The sequence below is a fragment of the Alligator mississippiensis genome, chromosome 2 (genome assembly GCF_030867095.1).
Source record: "Alligator mississippiensis isolate rAllMis1 chromosome 2, rAllMis1, whole genome shotgun sequence".
Taxonomy (NCBI): Eukaryota; Metazoa; Chordata; order Crocodylia; family Alligatoridae; genus Alligator; species Alligator mississippiensis.
In genome coordinates, this window is record NC_081825.1 from 175,023,986 (window position 1) to 175,044,351 (window position 20,366).

Sequence of the window (20,366 nt, forward strand, 5' to 3'; positions counted from 1 at the left end):
CTCAAATAGACCCAATGTCCACTAGAATCAGACTCACTGGCTCGGCCCTCCCCAGCTGTCTCCATTTCCTGATCTCTCTGGTTTCATAGGAAAGTCTGTCTTTGGGACTCTTCCTCCGGTCCCCTCTTTCAGCCTTATAGCATTGCCCTCCCGTGTTCCCACGGATCTACTTCCCAGAATTTTTCTTCTCTTTCTGGGAGCTGACTACCCATCCAGTTCCCCTTTAATACTGTCCATCCATCTGCTGCAGCCCCTGCAGCAGTTTTTTTTCCTCGCCGTTCCTTTTGCCCTTGCAGCTCCTTTTTTGTTTTGTTATGTTTTGTTTTTTTCCATTCAGGTCTCTCTCGCCTTTCTGGGTCTCTCTCTCCCCCATCCAGGTCTCTGTTTCCTCTTGTCCCTGCTCTATGTCTGCCCCATCTTCCCTCTTTTCCCGGGATTATTGCCGAGGTAAGTCCCTCTTTTCTGTTCACTCCCTTGGAACTCCATGATGGGGCAAGGTTGGTACCCTGTCACATTTTCCCTCATCATTGTTGAGTATCTGCTTACTGTTCAATTCTTTATTTTATGTCTTGTCAGGTGAATTAACGTCTTGCTAAATACTGATTATGTGCACTGACAACATGGAATCTTCACATAATGTGTCTGAATTTATTTTATTGGGACTTACTCAGGATCAGGAGTCAGAACAAATCTGTTTTCTGCTGTTTTCATTGTTCTATGCAGTTACTGTAGTGGGAAACCTCCTCATCATTATCACTATCAAGAGCAGCCAGAGCCTTATTTCCCCCATGTATTTCTTTCTGAGCTACCTTTCATTTGTGGACATCTGCTACTCCACAGTTACAACTCCCAAAATGATTGCAGGCTTCTTTGTTGAGAGGAAAACAATCTCTTTTGCTGGTTGTATAACACAGCTCTTCTTCGGCCATTTCCTTGGCTGTACTGAGATATTCCTTCTCACAGTGATGGCTTATGATAGGTACATTGCTATTTGCAAACCACTTCATTACATGACCCTCATGACTGGGCGTGTGTGTGGCTGGATGGTGTTGGGTTCCTGGACAGGGGGCTTTGTGCATTCCATTATACAGACTTTCCTGACCACTCAGCTCCCATTCTGTGGGCCTAATGAGATTGATCATTATCTCTGTGATGTACACCCTTTGCTGAAACTGGCTTGTATTGATACCTACATTGTTGGCATCATTGTTGTTGCTAATACTGGGATGATTTCCTTGACCTGTTTTGTTGTGTTAGTTATATCATATATTGTCATCTTAGTCTCCATCAGAAGACGCACTTCTGAAGGGCGCCTCAAAGCTCTCTCTACTTGTGCCTCCCACATCACTGTAGTGGTTATATTTTTTGGGCCATGTATCTTCATGTACTTAAGACCATCAAAAACCTTCTCAGAGGATAAGACTGTCTCTGTGTTCTACACTGTCTTCACGCCTATGCTGAACCCACTGATTTATACGCTGAGAAATGAAGAGGTGAAAACTGCCATGAGAAAAGTGTGGACTAGAAAAGTTGACTCAGAAGATAAATGAAAATTGTATCTTGTAAAAATAGTACTTTTAGAAACTGAGGTAAACTAAATGTCACCAGCTCTTTAGAAAAAACAGATTTGCATGTTACTGGCTATTAGTTTTTCTGTGAAAATGTAACAAAAATTCCTATGAATTCTGCTACTGTGTACCTCCTTTTAATAGGAATGCTTGCAATATTTAAATCTGTAGGAAATGTAGAGACTTCTATATGCTCTGTTCTCTAAATTTGATTAATTTACTATCATTATTATTAGTATCATCATTACAATGGAGTAATACTATGTTTGGAATTCCATTCTTTCCTGGCTACTTAAGTATACCATTTAGTCAGCTGCTTTGTCTGCATAGCTGTCTATGTGCCAGAAATTGCGCTTATATACAGATTGTTATTCTACTCATGGTCATGCTGCCTGGACTCTGTGCTTTCCAGCAAAGAACTCTTATTTCTATGCCACTGGCCAGCTATTTCACAAACCTTTGTCTGATTCTTCTTTTGAAGCTGGCCCCTGGGTGGCCATGAGGACGTATGTGGGTTGAGGACGAAGAGCACAAGGCAAAGCTATAAAGTGGATGCTGTCCTGAAAAAATGCTATCCCTGGGTTCTAGATGGGTCCCTTTTTTTCCATGATGCTGAATGTTCCTCTCTCTTTGTCCTTTATGACTATTAAATGAAAAGAGGAATATCTTAGCTTCAAAATCATAGCTTTTCTGATCCATAGCTAGGACTAGCGTCCAAGATCAAAGATAATAAAAAGTCATTTTTCAAATATATAGGGAGGATGAAGAAGGCACCAGGAAATGTGGGGCCCCTGCAAGATACACTGGACAATCTGGTGGTTGCGCCAGAGGAGAAGGCAGACCTCTTTAACAAATTCTTCACCTCCATTTTCTTGTGCAGGGACCGGGACTCCCCCACCATGATTCAAGACGGACTTGAGGGGAATGCCTCCAGACCTAAGGTTGAGGAGGACCAGGTTAGAGTGCTTCTGGAGGGGTTGGACATGTTCAAATCAGCAGGTCCAGGTGCTCTCCACCCCAGAGTGTTGAGGGCGCTAGCAGGGGTTATTGCAGGGCCCTTGGCATGGCTTTATGAGTGCTCGTGGTGCTCGGGCCAGGTGCCAGATGACTGGAAAATAGCCAATGAGGTCCCCATCTTTAAAAAAGGGAGGAAGGAGGACCCAGGCAACTATAGGCCCGTCAGTCTTACGTCAATCCTTTGGAAACTCTTTGAGAAGATCATCAAGGAGCACATCTGTGATGGGCCGGCATCGGGGATGATGCTCAAGGGCAACCAGCACGGTTTCATTAGGGGAGGTCATGTCAAACCAACCTGATTGCCTTTTACTATCAGGTCACAAAAGCATTGGATGCAGGTGTTGCCGTGGATGTAGTCTTTCTGGACTTCAGCAAGGCCTTTGACACTGTCGACCACCCCACCCCAATTAAAAAACTAGGCGACTGTGGCATTGATGCCTACATGGCCAAATGGATTGCAAATTGGCTGAAGGGTCGTATTCAGAGGGTGGAGGTGGATGGGTCATATTTGAACTGGGGGGAAGTGGGCAGCGGAGTCTCCCAGGACTCGGTCCTTGGGCCCGCACTGTTCAATTTCTTTATCAGCGATTTGGGCAACGGGGTGAAAAGCAACCTCTTTAAATTTGCTGATGATACCAAAATTTGGGGTGAGGTGGGCATGCTAGTAGGGAGGGAAAGACTGCACCAATACCTGGAAAGTTTGCAGGGGTGGGCTAGCAAAAACAGGATGCATTTCAATACAGACAAGTGCAGGGTGCTGCACTTGGGCAGTAGTAACCAGCAGCACACTTATAAGATGGGAAACTCCCTTCTTGAGAGCATTGAGGCAGAAAGGGATCTTGGAGTCATTATTGACTCCAAGATGAACATGGGCCGACAGTACGAGGTCACGGTCAGCAGACCTTATCATGCATCCACAGGTGCATCTCAAGTAGGGCCAAGGAGGTGATCCTCCCCCTCTATGTGACACTGGTCAGGCCGCAACTGGAGTATTGTGTCCAGTTCTGGGCACCCCACTTCAAGAGGGATGTGGACAACATTGAGAGGGTCCAGAGGAGGGCCACCCGCATGATCTGGGGACAGCAGGGCAGACCCTACAATGAGAAGCTACAGAACATGAACCTATTCAGCCTTCACAAGAGAAGGCTGAGGGGGGACCTTGTGACCATCTATAAACTCACTAGGGGGGACCAGAAGGGTTTGGGGGAGACCTTATTTCCCCTAGCGCCCCCTGGGATAACAAGGAATAATGGCCACAAGTTGTTGGAGAGTAGGTTTAGATTAGACATCCGTAAGAATTACTTCCCAGTTAGGGCGGCTAGGATCTGGAACCAACTTCCAAGGAAAGTGGTGCTGGCTCCTACCCTGGGGGTCTTTAAGAAGTGGCTTGATGCCTACCTAGCTGGGGTCATTTGAGCCCAGTCTTCCTCCTGCCCAGGCAGGGGGTCGGACTTGAAGATCTACAAGGTCCCTTCCGACCCTACTTCTATGATTCTATGATTCTATGAATATGAGTGCTAGAGAAGTGGCTAATTCTGTGCCCCCCCCCCCCTTGCTGCTCCAGGCAGCGTTTGCTGCTGCTGCCAGCCAGGAGCTTGCGCCACAGTAGGCTGCGGTGAGGCTGCCACCGCCACCTCTGTCTACCCAGTGCATGAACTCCATGTGGGAAGCAGCAGCAAATGCTGCCTGGCAAGCCCAGAGCTGGCACGGGGCCCAGGTTGGCAGCAGTGGCAGGTTACAAGCTGGTGCTGACTTGTGGGAAAAGCAACCCCTAGTGCGCCCTGTGGCCAGTGCCCCATGCTGCAGCCACTTGCAGTCCACATGGGGCTGCCTGTGCCTGCTCAGGACAGCCCCGTGCAGGATATGAGCGGCTGCAGCAGGGAACACAGGCCATGAGGTGGGGGAGGGGCTGCTTTTCCCCACGCTCCGCACTAGCTCTTTCCCTGCTGGTGAGCAGGGGGTCAGGGCTGCATGCTGCCCCCCACCTGTACAACGGGGTTGGGGGGGGAGCACTGGGAGTGAGCAGGCACAGGACAGCAGGACCCACACTGGTGTCCCAGGGCCAGTGCCAGCAAGGCCCAGAGTAAGGTGGCAGGGGTACAGGATCCCAGGTGCTAGGGCTCTATGGAGCCTGGCCAGCTTCCCCCTCTCCCTGCTGGTGCAGCCCAGCCTGGCTACACAGACCAGTGTCATCCTGCACCCCGCTCTGGGCCACACTGGTGCTGGCCCTGAGACATTGGTCCCAAAATGTTTGGTAGACAGCTGGGAACAGCTAACTAACAGCTGGGTAGGCATGGAGTGAGTAGTAAGTAGGGAGGGAGAGAAAAGGGGTGAAGACTGGTAGAGGAGCCAGGGTGAGAGAGTGTGGGGAAGGGGTGATGAGGGGGCAAGTTTGGACATAGGGAAGAAAGAGGGGGTACAGTTAGAAAAGGAACAGGTGGGTGGGGACCTGCCAGTCTACTGCCCCCTCTGCCCCCTCCACTGCCAGTTGGAGGAGATGTTCTGTGAATCATTCACTTGCCACCCCAATCACTTTCTTTGCTCTCCATTGGCCCTGTAACTCAAGACCACTGCCCTGCCACACTGATCAGGCCAAGAGTAGTGAAGGTACCAATGGGAGGGGAGTGGGGGCCAATCACAGGATGGAAAGAGTATCCGGGGCAAATGGTGGGCATCAGGGTAGTATGGGAGTTGGAAGGGGTGATCCATGTGTTGGGGGGGGGGACCTTTTTCCCTTCTTTCTCCCCTTCCTATACTCTAGTCAGAGAACTGATGAGCAGGGGAGGCATGGAGCAGACTTGCAGCCCCTAGCCACACCTCTGCTTACCAGCCCTCTAGCAGCAGGTCTGAGCACTACACATTAGATAGGGCTGTAACAGAGTTAGATCAGGCTCTCTTATAGCCTGGTCTCTCTCCAGTTGGGCTTATTCTTCAACCTGTTGCAACAACGGAAGTTCAGCATCATTGAACGATTCAGCCCAAACTTCTGATTGGCCTAGCCATGACACAGATGTGATTCAAGGTGACTGGAGAATTCACTCTGAACTCCTGATTGGATGAGTTGTTATTTGGGGGCATGCCCCCCTGAAGGGATAAAAGAAGGGGTATGCTGCAGCAACAGGGGGGAGAAGCATGGGCATTGACGAGCTGGGGTAAGCTGACCCACCAGGGTGGTCAAATGAGCCTCAGAAGAATCTGAAATCAGTGGGACAAGGCCAGAGAAGGAATGGGATGGCAGACGTCAAGGCAGTGCTCTGATTGACAGCAGGTTTTGGGAGACAGAGCAAGACGATATCTGTCAAGTCTGGATGGGGCTGTCAGCTGTAATATTCATTGTGGTGAGTTGTACAATGTCAGTACAAGCAACATAGGGTGAAACTTATCTAGGAACTGACCTGAGGGCTGAGTGTAAGGGGTTCTCACTGAACCCCCCTTCCCCCCGAGAGACTGCTTCCAAATTTCCACAGGAAGAGGCTTTTGGGGGTTTCACAATGCTGTAGTATAATAGTTATTACTATATAATAGTTATCAGTATCTTTGTTGATGTATATAGTGATCCTTATAGTCTTATCTAACTCCCCTTTTCTCCCTATGCAAATAAATTGTATATAGTTAAGTATTGAGTGTTGTGTGATCAAAGGTTTTGAGGCTCCAGGTGCCCTTCTGTAGGCAGGCTTTCCACACTCTAGGAAGGGGGGCTTCAAGGCAGGGACCCCAGGGACTCATAATTGGGTGCAGCTGGCAGGTATCTCTACCACCTGGGTTACAGGGTACTAACTCCAAACATGTGAATGATCACTAGCACTAGTTAACTTTAACACAGACTAACATACCTTAGAATTAGCACCTACTAACCCTAATGTGTAATCTCACTCACAGGTACCTTTCTATATATTTAGGTTATTTTGAGAGTCACAGAAGGGCTCTTGGTTAGAACCACCAGTTTAACAGCATAGGCAGCAGAAGGGAGGAGGAGGCTAACAGGGCTCAGCCCCCCCCCGCCCCTACACAAGCAGCAGGTAGGGCCCCAGGGCCGCCTGGCCACAAGCTGCTGCAGCAAATGGGGAGGGATGCACAAACACACATACCCTGCACAGGCAGGATATCAGCCAACTGAGCAGGCAAGTTAGTTTTTTTATGTTTACATTACCTGGGTTTTGTGGGGGGTGGGGCAGATCGAGACCCACACAGTACAGGAGACAGTGAGGTAGGGGCAGGGGCCAATCATCCACCCCCATCTTGTTCCCTGCTGCACTGTGGGGATTGCCTCATTACGCAGCCCAGCTAAGGCCCCATTCTTAGGGCTGGGCTGGGTCACAGGGCAATTGGAGCCCAGCAGCCAAGGGGGGAACATGGCCCCCTGATCTTTGCACAGGACATGGGTGGGATGCAGCTGCAAGCTGCACTCTGCCTGCTCAATGCCTCACTGCTGCCTTTGAAAGTGATGCGGTGTGGTGTGGTGCCATGTGAGTCCTGCTCCTGAGTGGTCCGGGCAGCGATGCACATGGTGCTGTGTTACACTGCTTTCAAGGGCAGCAGTGAGGCAAGGAGCAGACAGAGGACAGCTCATAGCTGCAGCCCACCCATGCCCTGTGCAAACAAAAGGGGGCTACATGCCCCTCTTGGGTGCCTGGCATCATGCCATGCCTGCATACCAGGCTGTTCTTGGCTCTTCCTGGGGATGATGTGGGGCGGGTGCAGGGGTCCCATGGGTTCCATCCCCCCCATCCCACTGGTGCAGCCTAGGCTGTCCCACTTCCCCCCCCCCCCCCCCAACAGTGTGATGCCAGGGCAGGGCCGGGGCCGGGGCCGGGGCCGGGGCCGGGGCCAGTGCAGGAAGACAGCCAGGGCCAATGCAGGGCTGCGGGGTTGGGGGAGCATTTTCACAGGGGCTGCCAGTGCTGGGCGATGACTCTGGGTGTGAGGGAATGGACAGGCACAGCACAGTAAGCTCTGGTACTGATCCTGGGCCTGGCTCTGTTCCAATCCCTGCCCAGTCCCAGCCCCACTCCCTCACCCCCCCCCATGCCCTTTCCCTTCCCCCACAGAATTTCCAGTTTTGGGGCTACATGTGCAAATGCATGCATGTGCTCAGCACCCCCCCACCCCGCCTTTTTTCCCCCTTACGCCTATGTTTAACACAGTCTTTCTGGTTTCCCCTTAAAGCCAGCCAAGGCAAAACTTCTAGATTTAGAGAAATGGTCTTCTTAAATGCTGAGATGAGGAGTTATGGGCCTTGAATCCTCTGTCTCCATGCCTTCCATTCCACTCCACCAACCCCCTGCCCCTCCCTGTCAACTAGCTTGTGGCTCAGCTGCAGAGAGGAATTGATCTTCTTTAAGAGCACAGAATACACCCAAAGTTACATGCAGTTTAGCAGGTAACCTTCTTTAACAGAACAGTATTTACTGGTAATTTTCATTACAGCAGGAAGAGTCCATATGTCTCTGGATGCCAAGGCCAAATCTCGGGAAAAGATTCAGTCATCCAGATGGCTAGGCTGTCTTTCTCCAACACTTTTCTGCTCCCCATCTCTGCTGGCAAGACTCCTACTAACGCAGCCGCCGTTACCCTTCTTGGTATCAAGGGCACACTGTTGGATCATATTCAGCCTATTGTTCATTATGGGTGGGTGGGCTGGAGGCCAGAGAAGGTAACAGGGACAGTGGATGATATGCTGGAAATCTGGGTGGGCTTGGGGAATCATTGGATTGGGTGCCTCCGAGCTGGGGCAGCCCCCAGCCCACAAAGAGGCCACCTGGATGAACCTGAGGAGAACTGCTGTTGCAGAGAGAAGGACCACCCCACCACCACCTGGAACTCAGGGGCTGCTTGGCCTGCCAGCAGCTGACCCCCAAACTGTTCGAGAGGAGGGCAGGTTCTGTGGAAAAGAAAAAAAACGAAAGAAAAGAAAGGATTGGGCCCCTCACCTTTTCTTCCTTCAGCCCACCTCTCCTGCATATGTGCAAAAGTGTTATGCAATTAAATTGCCAAAATGGGCAATATTCATCACGTGTACAAGTTCCCTTACATGGCCTTTTTGGTCATCTAAATGACAAGTCACCACTTATGCACAGGTTGGCATTCTAATCCTGAGGAGACAGCCCTGCACTTTTGGATGACTGTGTGCAATCACAATGTCTTAAGAGACTGGATATGTGCAGGAGTAGACAAGGCCCATATGTGTTATCCTTGTGGGAATGCAGCAGGCATAGATGCCCAAAAATGGAGTCAGCTAGTTTGACCTGTAATGTGTAACTACCAGACAGCCTCAGGATTAGGAAAAGATTATCTGTGTCCCCCTCTTAGCAGCTGGGAGTCCATGGTTTTAGGCCTCTTTCATTCAAGAGAGGTTTGAACCTGAGTATCAGGTGGTACACACATGGGTGTCCAGGTACACCCTGGGAAGAGGTGCCAGTACATCACTATAACCACAGATTACTCATTAATTAGCCCAGGGGTGGGCAATTATTTTGGGTGGAGGGACGCTTACTGACTTTTGGCAAGCCATTGAGGGCCACACAGCAGGCAGCCAAGAGCAGATAAATATTAATTTTCTAAAATGTGTAGGGGTCCCTCGGGCCGGATAGAATGGCCTGGAGGGCTGCACTTCGCCCACCCCTGTTCTACTACTTGTGTCTCCCTGTTAAGAACAGGAGGCCAAACAGTGTGCTAGCCTTGGCTTGGTCTGGTTGTTGATGTGGAGGTATGTTCCATAGGAGCAAGGCTGATATGTCTCAATTATGTGAATGTCCTGGGTGCAAAATTTGATTTTGTCACTGGATGCTCTTGAAATAATGGGAAAGAGAAGCCTACCTTTTTGGCTTTCCTCTACCTAAGGTTCTTCCACTTTGGAATTCATAAGGCAACACAAAAAGTCAAGCCACAGAGTCTGTGGCACTGCGTAACCAGGTCACATTATTAGGTGATGGTATTGTGACATTGCAGCAGCTTGATGAGGTACCATCACTGATTACCCCAACATAAATATAATACATCAGCAGTCTCCACCCTCTCTGCCTATTTCTCTTCCTACTCCCATCTCAAGTTTGGACCATTCTCAAAGTCCTCAAAACCCTGGGAACAGCTCCCTCCCACCTTCCAGAGCCCAGATCTGACCCCCAGTGCCTCCTGTGAGCCCAGGGCTACCCTTGGGGCCCCCTACAAGCCTGTGACTGACCCAAGTGCCCTTTACAAGCCTGGGGCTAGCACTTGGGTGAGCCAGGAGCTCCTTCTGGATGCTACAAGGGGGCAGAGCAGGGAAGTATCATTTCTGGTCTAGGCTGCTCCTGTCAGGCTCAATTTACTCTCAACCCAGGTGAACAGATAGACATGCCCCTGGGAGCAATTTAATGTCCCTGAATTTGCTGTATAGTGAATTCACATGCATTAATTGCACATGTAAATGTGCCCCCTGTGTACTATTCAACCCTGTCTGCTGTTTTTATGGCACTCCCTCATTGCCTTTAACCCTCTAATATTAGATTTTGTCTTATATAAGAACCCCTATGCCTAAGCACTTAGCTTCATTGTGTAACCAAGGTCTACACCCTTGAGTTTTGTTCTCTTCTGATTTTAATTTTCCTCAGTGAATCAGTTGTGTCTGTAGCTCCAATGATTTCTTGCTGTCAAGTAACTCCAGAGCAGTGCTACCTTGTGTCTGACTGAAAGGAATGCTAGTAAGATTTAAGATGTAATGATCAGTGGCACATTAAGGGTTAGTATTCTCTCCACCACCCATCAGCCTCCTCTATCCTTCAAATTGCATCACTACTCCCAACCATCTCCTGGTTTGTGCCCCTGTCTTTACACTGGCTTCTCCACCCCTGGATTACCACCCTGCTCTTTTGATCAGACCAAGAGTGGTGGCAGTGGCAGTGATGGTGGGTAGGGGGAGTGATTCTGCCTTCCTGACTGTTCTCAGACTCCCTGAATCCTGCACAGCCCCCAAGCATAGTGTCCCACTCTGTACTGGGCCCTGCAGATGCAGCTTCTCGCCCCTACCTCCTCTTCTGTAGCGGGGAGCTGCTATGCAGCCAAGGGGCCTGACAGGCATTAGATAATAGTATTATGCACTTAAGGGAACCCAGGAGCAGGCAGGGAGGGGCTTCCCCCACACTGGTGCTGCTACCACCACTCTTGGGCTTAGCAGGGAAGCAGGGCAGCATATTTCTATATGAGGGTGGAGGGGCTGATGGAGAGTGGAAGGAGAAATCAGGACAATTTCAAAGGCAATTGGGGGTGCAACCTGGGGGTGGGGGCAGTGATCCTATGAGTTTTGAGCTTCCCTGAGCTCCTATGATCTCCTCTCCTACCTATCTTTCCAGTCCTCATGCCACCCTCCAGTTCTGCCTCCCTCCCCTTTCCCCATACACCCCTCCTCTCAGATCCCCTTCACCTCTTTCCCCTTCCTCCCCAGTCATCCCTTCCTCACTTACCTGCTGTCCTATCAGGCCAGGGCCATTGAGTCCTGGATGATAGCTACTACGCTGAGGGGTAGTGCCTCCTGGGATACTGGAGGACGATAAATTGGTGGTTTTATCTCAGGTGACCAGCCAGTAGTTTATTTTACTCATGAGGGGTAGCATGGCTCAAAGATAATCTTCATTTGAAGTGGCATAACTTTGATATGCCTAGAAGGCACTTAGCAGTTGTTAACAAGCCTTAATGTTTGATTATTCAAATTGTAAGTGCTCTTAACGTGGAATAATTGTAACATGTAATCTCACCTTCACACAGCTACTAGAAGTAAGAGAGTTCCACATGTAGAAAGCATTTAAATGCCTAAAATGAGGACTAGGATCTGACCCCTGACTTGATCAAAAGACTATAAAGCAAGGAAACCTTACTCCATCTCTGGGCAATCTCTTATAATCCACCCTTCTCAGCATTAAAGATCTGCATTGTTTACTCTTCCAAACTTGCTGATATTCCTGACCATCCATTGGATCTTTCTATGTTTACATCTACTGGAGGTATACACCTGCATGTATGAGGGAATTGTATGCTCTACCAACAGTAGGGATGGAGTCCTACATGTTTAAAAAAAAAAACAAAAAAAAACTTTAGAGCACCTCTGCATCTGAATGGTGAAACTACTGTTTTCTATGACCCCCATCTTATGAGTCTTAATCATTGTCAGGCCATTTCCTTTACAGTTAGGAGATCAAAAACAGTGATTAGAGAAGGGAAGCAGAGCATTGATGTTGTCAGATGTTATAAAATTGCACAGTGTTTACAAGACACTGTGACCTGTTAGTCACCCTGAAAAACATGAGGATGGTACTGCTCTGAGGCCCAGGCAGGGACCAGGAAATTCATGGTGCCTATGTAACAAATTACTGACCTTACAGGGAAGATCACAGTGAGTGATTGGGGGATACTGCCTGCACTTCTGGAGGAAATTTATTCTGTCCCATAAACATCTAGTTCAGCCCCTCAGGAAAGAAAGATAAGGGTTTGAACAGATGGCTTCTTGACTGATGGGACAGGGTTATTCTCTCTCCATACTTCCAATCCTTCATTTTGAATCAGGCTGGATGAATGGACTGCAAGGTGGATAGAAAACTGGCTGAAGCATTGCACTCAGAGGGTAATAATCAATGCTCAATATCTAGTTAGCAGCCAGTATCAATTGGAGTGTCCCAGGGGTCAGTCCTGGGCCTGGTTTTGTTCAATATCTTCATCAACAACCTGGAAGATGGCAGAGAGTGTATACTCAGCAGGTTTGCTGATGACCACAAGCTGGAGGGGGGAAGTAGTAGCTATGCTGGAGGGTAGGGCTAGAAATCAGAGCTCAGGGGTCAGCTGTTGCCAGGCTGAGCAGCCCCTGAGTTCCAGGTGGTGTGGGGGGTCCTTCTCTCTGCAGCAGCAATGCTCCTCAGGTTCATCCAGGTGGGCTTCTTGTGGGCTGGGGGGCTTCCCCAGCTCAGAGGCACCCAATCCAAAAGCCCACCCAGATTTCCAGCATGCCATGAACTTTCCCTGCCACCTTCTCTGGCCTGCAGCCCACCCACCCAGAATGAACAATAGGCTGAATATGAGCCAATAGTGTGCCCTTGATCCTAAGAAGGGTAAAGGCATACTAGGCTGCATTGGTAGGAGGGTTGCCAGCAGGTCAAGGGAAGTGACTATTCCTTTTATTCAGCACTGGTGAGGCCACATCTAGAGTACTGTGTTGAGGCTTGGGCCCACACTACAGAAAGGATGTGGACAAATTGGAGAGAGTCCAGCGGAGGGCAAAAAAAAAAAAAAATGGTGAGGGGGCTGGGGGACATGAGTTCTGAGGAGAGGCTGTGGAAACCTTTGGTTATTTAATCTAGAGAGGAGATGACTGAAGGGATTTAATAATAGCTTTCAACTACCTGAAGAGGGGTTCAAAAGAGGATAAAGCAAGACTGTTCTCAGTGGTTGCAGATGACTGAAAAAGAGCAGTGGTCTCAAGTTGCAGCAAGGGAAATTTAGGTTAGATATTAGGAGAATTTTCTCACTAGGAAGGTAGTAGTTATCCAGAGAGGTGGGATCAGTTACCCAGAGAGGTTGTGGAATCTCCATCCTTGGAGTTTTTTAAGACCCAACTAGACAAAGCTTTGGCTGGGAAGATCTAGTTGGGGATGGTCCTGCTTTGAGCAGGGGGTTGGACTAGATGACTTCCTGAGATCCCTTTCTACCCTAATTTTCTATGATTCTATGATTTTTTCTATTTATTGTCTGAAGGTGGCTAACGACTCCCCCTTCCCACCCCAAACTGCTACTTCTCATCTCTATACATCTCTCTTTTTGCTTTTCCTTTCTCTGTGTTTGACCTTGCTTACTGCTGATGTTGGCCCCTAGACTTACCCTTTCTCCATAGCACTCTCTGTTCCAGTCCTCCCCCATGGCTGCTGGAACTGTGTCTACTTCTCATGCTCCAATGGACTGTGTAAGATGGGGGTCCCAAGCAAGTGTTGACATGGGGAACCTCTGACAAATTGGCCATCTAATCATCACTTATTGTGTATTTAATAAAGTACATGATGAATTCTTATCTTGAGGTAAACCTCCAAGTGAGAGAATTTACTACATCCCTTGACAATATGTTCCAATCCACCCTCATCCGAGGAGCAGTATATCCTATTGATAGTGGGTCTGGAGTTCTAAAAGCCAGCTTCAGAACAAGCTAGAGTAGTGCAGGAACTTGAATGGGGGAAACAACAATCCTTGTCATGTGAGTGCTAATCATGGTCAGGCCATTTCCTTTCTAGTTAGGACTTCAAAACCAGTGATGATAAAAAATGAAGCAGAGTGCAAACTGTTATAAAACCAGCACATGTCAGAAGTCCGGCCACTTTGATTTTGGTGTTTCACCCTTCACAAGATGAAGAAGGCACTTTTTAATGGGTGCTGCCAGGGATTGACTGAGAAATTCATAATATCCATGTTGTTTGGAGGTTTTCCACAGGGTCCTCTAGAGGGGGAAGGTAAGGATTCATTGGATGTATTCTTTACAACTGTCTTGAAACTTCCAACTTTTGGTCTATTCCCCCTACTGTCCAAGCATGATTGACAGCACCTTCCCTGCCCCACCTACACCAACTGCTGATCCTCATCTCTTTTCCCTTTCCTTTCTCCCTTCCGCCTCTCGTATTGTTTAAGCTGGTATGTTCTACATATCTGTTTCTACACCACACATGCCTCCGTGCTGTTGTTTCCCTGGGTGTATTTCATACTCTTTGGCATCTGACCATTTGTTGTTATGATGCTGGAAAGGGGGAGGAATTCCCAGGGAAACAATGAACTGGGGATGTCACACTCACTAGCCTTCCCCAATCTCTGTCTCCTCTCAACTGACAGGTGTGTTTGAGAGAAGTGGAAGAAGAGTAATTGGCATCCCACACAGGATTCATCATGTCTGAGTCCAATACACAGACCAACCTTTATCCAACAACAGATTATGAGGAGTATCCCCAGATAGATTATACCACTTTACTGATCATTGACAGTATCACTGTGTTCATCTGCCTGTTGGGGCTTGTGGGGAATGGAATTGTCCTCTGGTTCCTTAGCTTCTGTATCAAGAGGAATCCCTTCACAACCTACATCATGAACTTGGCCATTGCTGATTTTGGCTATCTTCTATGTACAACTCTCTTCTTATTTTTTGAAAATATGTATATCTTCCTGTTTAATTTAAACATCATTCGTTTAATTGAGTTATTTAACATGCTGGTTCTCTTCACGTACAGTATCAGCCTGCATCTCTTGACAGCCATCAGTACTGAGAGGTGCCTATCCATTCAGTACCCCATCTGGTATCAATGCCACTGTCCAAAGCACTTGTCTGCCATTGTGTGTACCCTGCTTTGGACTCTTGCTTGTCTGATGGCTGGGCTGGCATCTCCCTTTTGCTTTCTGTACTCCTTTGAAACCTGCATCAAGATGCTCACACCCCTCTCTGCTACGAATTTACTGGTTTTCTCCCCCATCATGGTCCTATCCAGCATCATACTGTTCATCAAGATCCGACATAGCTCTCAGCAACAGCAGCCAAGAAAGCTCTATCTTGTTATCATGCTGACTGTCCTCTTCTTTGTCTTCTTTGCTGTTCCCCTCAGTACTGTGACCTTTTCCCAGAATTACACTTATGATCCTTTTCTTATTGATTTCAGTTTCCTGTTAGCTTCTGGAAACAGCAGCATCAACCCCTTTATTTACTTCCTAGTTGGAAGCTACAGGAAGCGGAGGTTCAGGGGCTCTGTCAAGGTTTCATTCAGGACAGTGTTTGAAGAGAAGGTGGATCCAAGAGATAACACAGAGACTGCCAGGGCAGACAGAATGGTGACAGGTATTTAATAGGGCTGTGCAAAATACCATCATTTTGTTTTGATATCTGTTTCACCGTTTTGAAGGGACAGTGTTTCATTTTGTCATTTCATGTCATTTCAAAGCACTGTCCCATTTTGTTTCATCAAAACCATTTTGATGGTTTTCGACGTTTAGCCCATAGGCTATAATGAGGAATCATGAAAATGCCTAAAACTTTGTCATTTCTTGTCGGATTTGGAGGAAAATTGCATGGATGGTACCCCCTTCTGAGGGCATGAAGCCTGCAACTTGTCAAGCAGATAGGTGCAGAGATTTCTGTGAAACTGCACCTCAAATTGGTCAAACCAAAAGTCCTGACACTTGCCAGCAGCTGCAGCCTCCTCTCATCTGGCAGGCAGATCTCGGGGCTCACACCCCTGGGAGGGCTGCAGGGCTGTGCCAGAATCCTCCCAGGGGTGCAGGCTGGATGAAAGGAGGCTGCTGCTGCTGCCTGTGGCTGGCACTGGGCACAGCCTGTGCCCACCACTGAAGAAGATTGCTGCTGCCTCCTGCGCCTCCTCTCATCCAGCCCAAATCCAAGGGCTCGCACCCCCAGGAGGAGTCTGATACAGCCCAGAAGCCCTATAAGGGGTGCAGGCCCCTGGATCTGCTATCTTCTCCAGTGTTGGACACAGCCTGTGCCCAGCACCGTCCCAGGTGGGACAAGCAGCCTGAGCCTCCTCTCATTGGGGCACAGATCCAGGGGCTCGCACCCCCAGGAGGGCTCCTGGGCTGTGCAGGACTCCTCCTGGGGGTGCAATCCCCTAGATCTGCACTGGATGATTGGAGGATGAAGTTGCTTTCTGGTTGTGGATCCCCCGCCCAGTGCTGGGGATGTTTGCTGCTGTCACCAGTACCAGGCAGTCGCAGCAGCCTCCTGTCATCCAGTGTGTGAATCCGGGGGTTCGCACCCCCAGGAGGAGTCCAGCACAACCCCACAGCCCTCACAGGAGTGGAAGCTGCATGCCCAATGGAAGGAGGCTGCCGCTGCTGCTTGGGACCAGAGCTGAAGCCAAGTAAGACTGGCTTTGAAACTCATAATGTTTCAAATCTTTTGAAACTTTTTGAGTGCTCTTGTTTTGCTTCAAAGCTGTCTCAAAGCCTTTTGTTTCATTTCAATTTCACTGTTTCAAGCTTGAAACGCATTGAAACATCTTCAAAAGAAACACCCAGCAAAATTTTGCACAGCCCTAGTATTTAAATCCATATGGCCACCAGTCTGGGAGGTCCTACTTTAGGAACTAGTGATTTTTTACAGCATAGGATCAAAGAAATAAGAGATACAGCTTTTCACACAGTGCACTGCTTCATGGTCTGCCTAGTGTTAAAAGGCTCTCTCACAGATTGGGTGCAACCCTGTTATCTCCTGAAACATAGGGAGAAATACCACTGACTCAAAGAAAAACAGGCTCTGGCTCATGATATTCACTTTCCCTTGTACATCAACAAATAGTATCCTGCAAATATGCAGACATTTCTCTTTAGATGCTCAGTCTGAGGTGAATTACCTATACCCACTTGCTATCTGCTTAGTGCCTGTGTTGTGGTCTTCTCTGAAAATATTTTTGAGAATCATTTATCACTGCATTCAATATGTTTTGCATGTACTCTAGCATAATGTTGCATGCTTCATTTTCCCTGCTTTAATAGTATGCTGTTACATACTAAAGAAAAATGGGTCAATCTTTTTGAGGATGAAACTTGGGAGCAAAGTAGGGTAAAGAATACAATGGACCACCATGTTTCATGGCCCCATCAACTGATGGTATTGTGTCATCCCTGGTTCCCAAAGAGAAATTACAGTCACAGGGTGAAAAACTGGCTTAAAAAACAGAGTCCGGGATATATTAGAGAAGGGAAAAGGGAGATGGAGAGCACAAAAGTGTTGGAGAAAGACAGCCTAGCCATCTGGATAACTGAATCTTTTCCTGAGATTTGGCCTAGGCATCCAGAAACATACGGACTCTTCCTGCTGTAATGAAAATTACCAATAAATATTGCTCTGTTAAAGAAAGGCTACCTGCTTCACTGCATGTGACTTTGGGTGTATTCGGTGCCCTTAAAGAAGATCAACTCCTCCCTGTGGCTGAGCCACAAGCTAGTTGATAGGGAGGGGTGGCGGGGTTGGTGGAGTAGAATGGAAGGCATGGAGACAGAGGATTCAAGGCCCATAACTCCTTGTCTCACATTTTAAGAAAACTGTTTCTCTAAATCTAGAAGTTTTGCTTTGGCTGGCCTTAAGGGGAAACCAGAAAGACTGTGTTAAACATAGGTGTGGGGGGTAGAGGGAAAGGTGTGGGGGGCTGAGCGCATGCATGCTTGTCCACATGTGCCCCCCCCGCCCGGAAATTCTGTGGGGGAAGGGCATGGGGGATGTGGGGGAGCAGGGCGGGGCAGGGACCAGACAGGGATTGGAACAGAGCCAGGCCCGGGATCGGTACTAGGGTCCACTGTGCCTGTCCCTTCCTCCATCCCTGGAGTCATTGCCCAGCACCGGAGGCCCCTGCAAAACCGCACCCACCCCCAGCCTTGCAATGTCCCTGGCTGCCTCCCCACACTGCCCTCAGCCCCCGCCTCAGCCCCGGCCTCAGCCCTGGCCTTGGCCCTGGCCCCAGCCTCACAACACCTGGAGGAGCCCAGAAGAGGGCCATCCTAGGCTGCCCCAGTGGGACGGGGGGAACGGAGACCACAGGACCCCTGAGCACACTCTGTATCATCCCCAAGAAGTTCCTGGTGAAGCCTGGCAGCTCCTCCAGAAGCATGCCATGGCACCAGGTACCCGAGGGAGGCATGTGGCCCCCTTTTGTTTTCACAAGGCAAGGGTGGGATGCAGGTGCAAGCTGTGCTCTGCCTGCTCCTTGCCTCACCACTGCCTTTGAAAGCAGTGCAATTCAGCACCACGTCCCTCACTGCCCAGACCACTCAGCAGCAGGACTCACATGGTTCCACACGGCGCTGCATCACTTTCAAAGGCAGCCGTGAGGCATTGAGCAGGCAAAGCAGAGCTTGCAGCTGCAGCCCACCTATGCCCTGTACAAAGATTGGGGGGGCATTTGCCCCCCTTAGCTGCCGGGTTCCAATTGCCCCATTACCCATCCCATCCCTATGAATGAGGCCCCAGCTGGGCTGGGTAATGAGGCAATGCCCACAGTGCAGCAGGGAGTGAGACAGAGGTGAATGATTCACCACTGCCCCTACCCCACTGCCTCCTGAATTCTGGGGGTCTTGATCTGCCCGCCCCACCCCCCACCACCAAGCCCAGGTAATGTAAACATAAAGAAACTAACCTGCCTGCTCAGCTGGTTGTGATCCTGGCTGTGCAGGGTATGTCTGTTTGCGTACTCCTCCCCATCTGCTGCAGCAGCCTGCAGCCAGGGAGTCCTGGAGCCCTACCTGCTGCTTCTGTTTGGCGGGGGGTGAACCCAGTTAGCTCCCCCCCACCTTCTGCCACCTATGCTGTTAAACTGGTGGTTCTAACCAAGAGCCCTTCTGAGATACTCAAAATAACCTAAATATATAGAAAGGCACCTGTGAGTGAGATTACACATTAGGATCAGTAGGTGCTAATTCTAAGGAATGTTAGTCTGTGTTAAAGTTAACTAGTGCTAGTGATCATTCACATGTTTTGAGTTAATACCCTGTAACCCAGGTGGTGGAGCTACCTGCCAACTGCACCCAGTTATGGATCCCTGGGATCCCTGCCTTGAAGCCCCTTTCCTAGGGTGTGGAAAGGCTCCCTACAGGACACCTGGAGCCTCAAAACCTTTGATCACGCAACACTCAATACTTAACTATATACAATTTATTTGCATAGGGAGAAAATGGGAGTTAGATAAGACCATAAGGATCAATATATACACCAACACAGATACCGATAACTATTATATAACAATAACTATTATACATATACTACAGCATTGTGAAACCCCAAAGGGCCTCTTCTTTTGGAAATTTGGGAGCAGTCTCTTGCTGGGGAGGGGAGGGGGGCAGTTATCCTTGGGTCATTAAAAACCCCTTACACTTGGCCCTTAGGTCATTTCCTACATGAGTTTCACCCCATGTTTCTTGAAGTGACATTGTACACCTCACCACAATGGATGTTACAGCTGACAGCCCCATCCAGACTTGACAAGCAAAGTCTTACTGTGTCTCTCAAAACCTGTTTTCCATCAGAGTAGTGCTCGATCTCTACCATCCCGGTCCTGCTCCAGCCTTGTCCCACTGATTTCAGGCACTTCTGAGGCTCATTTGACCACCCTGGTGGGTCAGCTTACCCCAGCTCTTCAATACTGATTTGCTTCTCCCCCCTGTGGCTGCAGCACACCCCTTCTTTTATCTCTTCAGGGGGGCATGCGCCTGGATAGCAGCTCATCCAGTCAGGAGTTCAGAGTGAATTCTCCAATCACTTTGAGCCACCTCCCTGGATCAAGGCTAGGCCAATCAGAAGTTTGGGTTGAATGGTTCAATGATGCTGAACTTCCCTTGTTGCAACAGGTTGAAGAATAAGCCCAAGTGGACAGAGACCAGGCTATAAGAGAGCCTGATCTAATTCTGTTGCAACCCTATCTAATGTGTACTGCTCAGACCTGCTGCTAGAGGGCTGGTAAGCAGAGGTGTGGCTAGGAGCTGCAAGTCTGCTCCATGCCTCCCCTGCTCATCAGTTCTCTGGCTACAGTATAGGGTGGGGAGAAAGAGGGGGAATAGGTTCCCCCAACACCACATGGATCACCCACTTGACCTCCCATACTAACCTGATGTCCACCATTTGCCCCTAGATACTCCTTCCACCCTGTGATTGGCCCTTCCATCAGATCACTGCCCTTCCACCCCAAACAGCAAGAGAACAGGAGCGGTGGCAGCAGCTGTGGGGGTGTCTCCCTGTCTGCATGCTCCTCGGCTGTCCTCAAGCTGCACCACCCCTATCCATCTGGATGAAGC

General features: G+C 49.1%; 2 protein-coding genes across 2 annotated transcripts; both read left to right on the plus strand.

The window, feature by feature from the left end:
- The first annotated feature begins 608 nt into the window (after positions 1-608).
- Positions 609-1,550, plus strand: LOC102575653 (olfactory receptor 4S2-like). Its single transcript, XM_006278507.2, has one exon. The coding sequence runs from the start codon at positions 621-623 to the stop codon at positions 1,548-1,550; it is 930 nt and encodes a 309-aa protein (XP_006278569.1). The 5' UTR covers positions 609-620.
- Positions 1,551-13,905: 12,355 nt separating this feature from the next.
- Positions 13,906-17,432, plus strand: LOC109285510 (mas-related G-protein coupled receptor member H-like). Its single transcript, XM_019496766.2, has 2 exons — positions 13,906-14,044; positions 14,418-17,432. Exon 2 carries the CDS (start codon positions 14,472-14,474, stop codon positions 15,414-15,416), a length of 945 nt encoding a protein of 314 aa, XP_019352311.1. The 5' UTR covers positions 13,906-14,044; positions 14,418-14,471; the 3' UTR covers positions 15,417-17,432.
- Positions 17,433-20,366: the final 2,934 nt, after the last annotated feature.

What these genes read in the sequence shown, in the direction of transcription:
- LOC102575653 (XM_006278507.2), top strand. Translation starts at nt 621, where the DNA reads ATGGAATCTTCACATAATGTGTCTGAATTTATTTTATTGGGACTTACT.
- LOC109285510 (XM_019496766.2), top strand. Translation starts at nt 14,472, where the DNA reads ATGTCTGAGTCCAATACACAGACCAACCTTTATCCAACAACAGATTAT.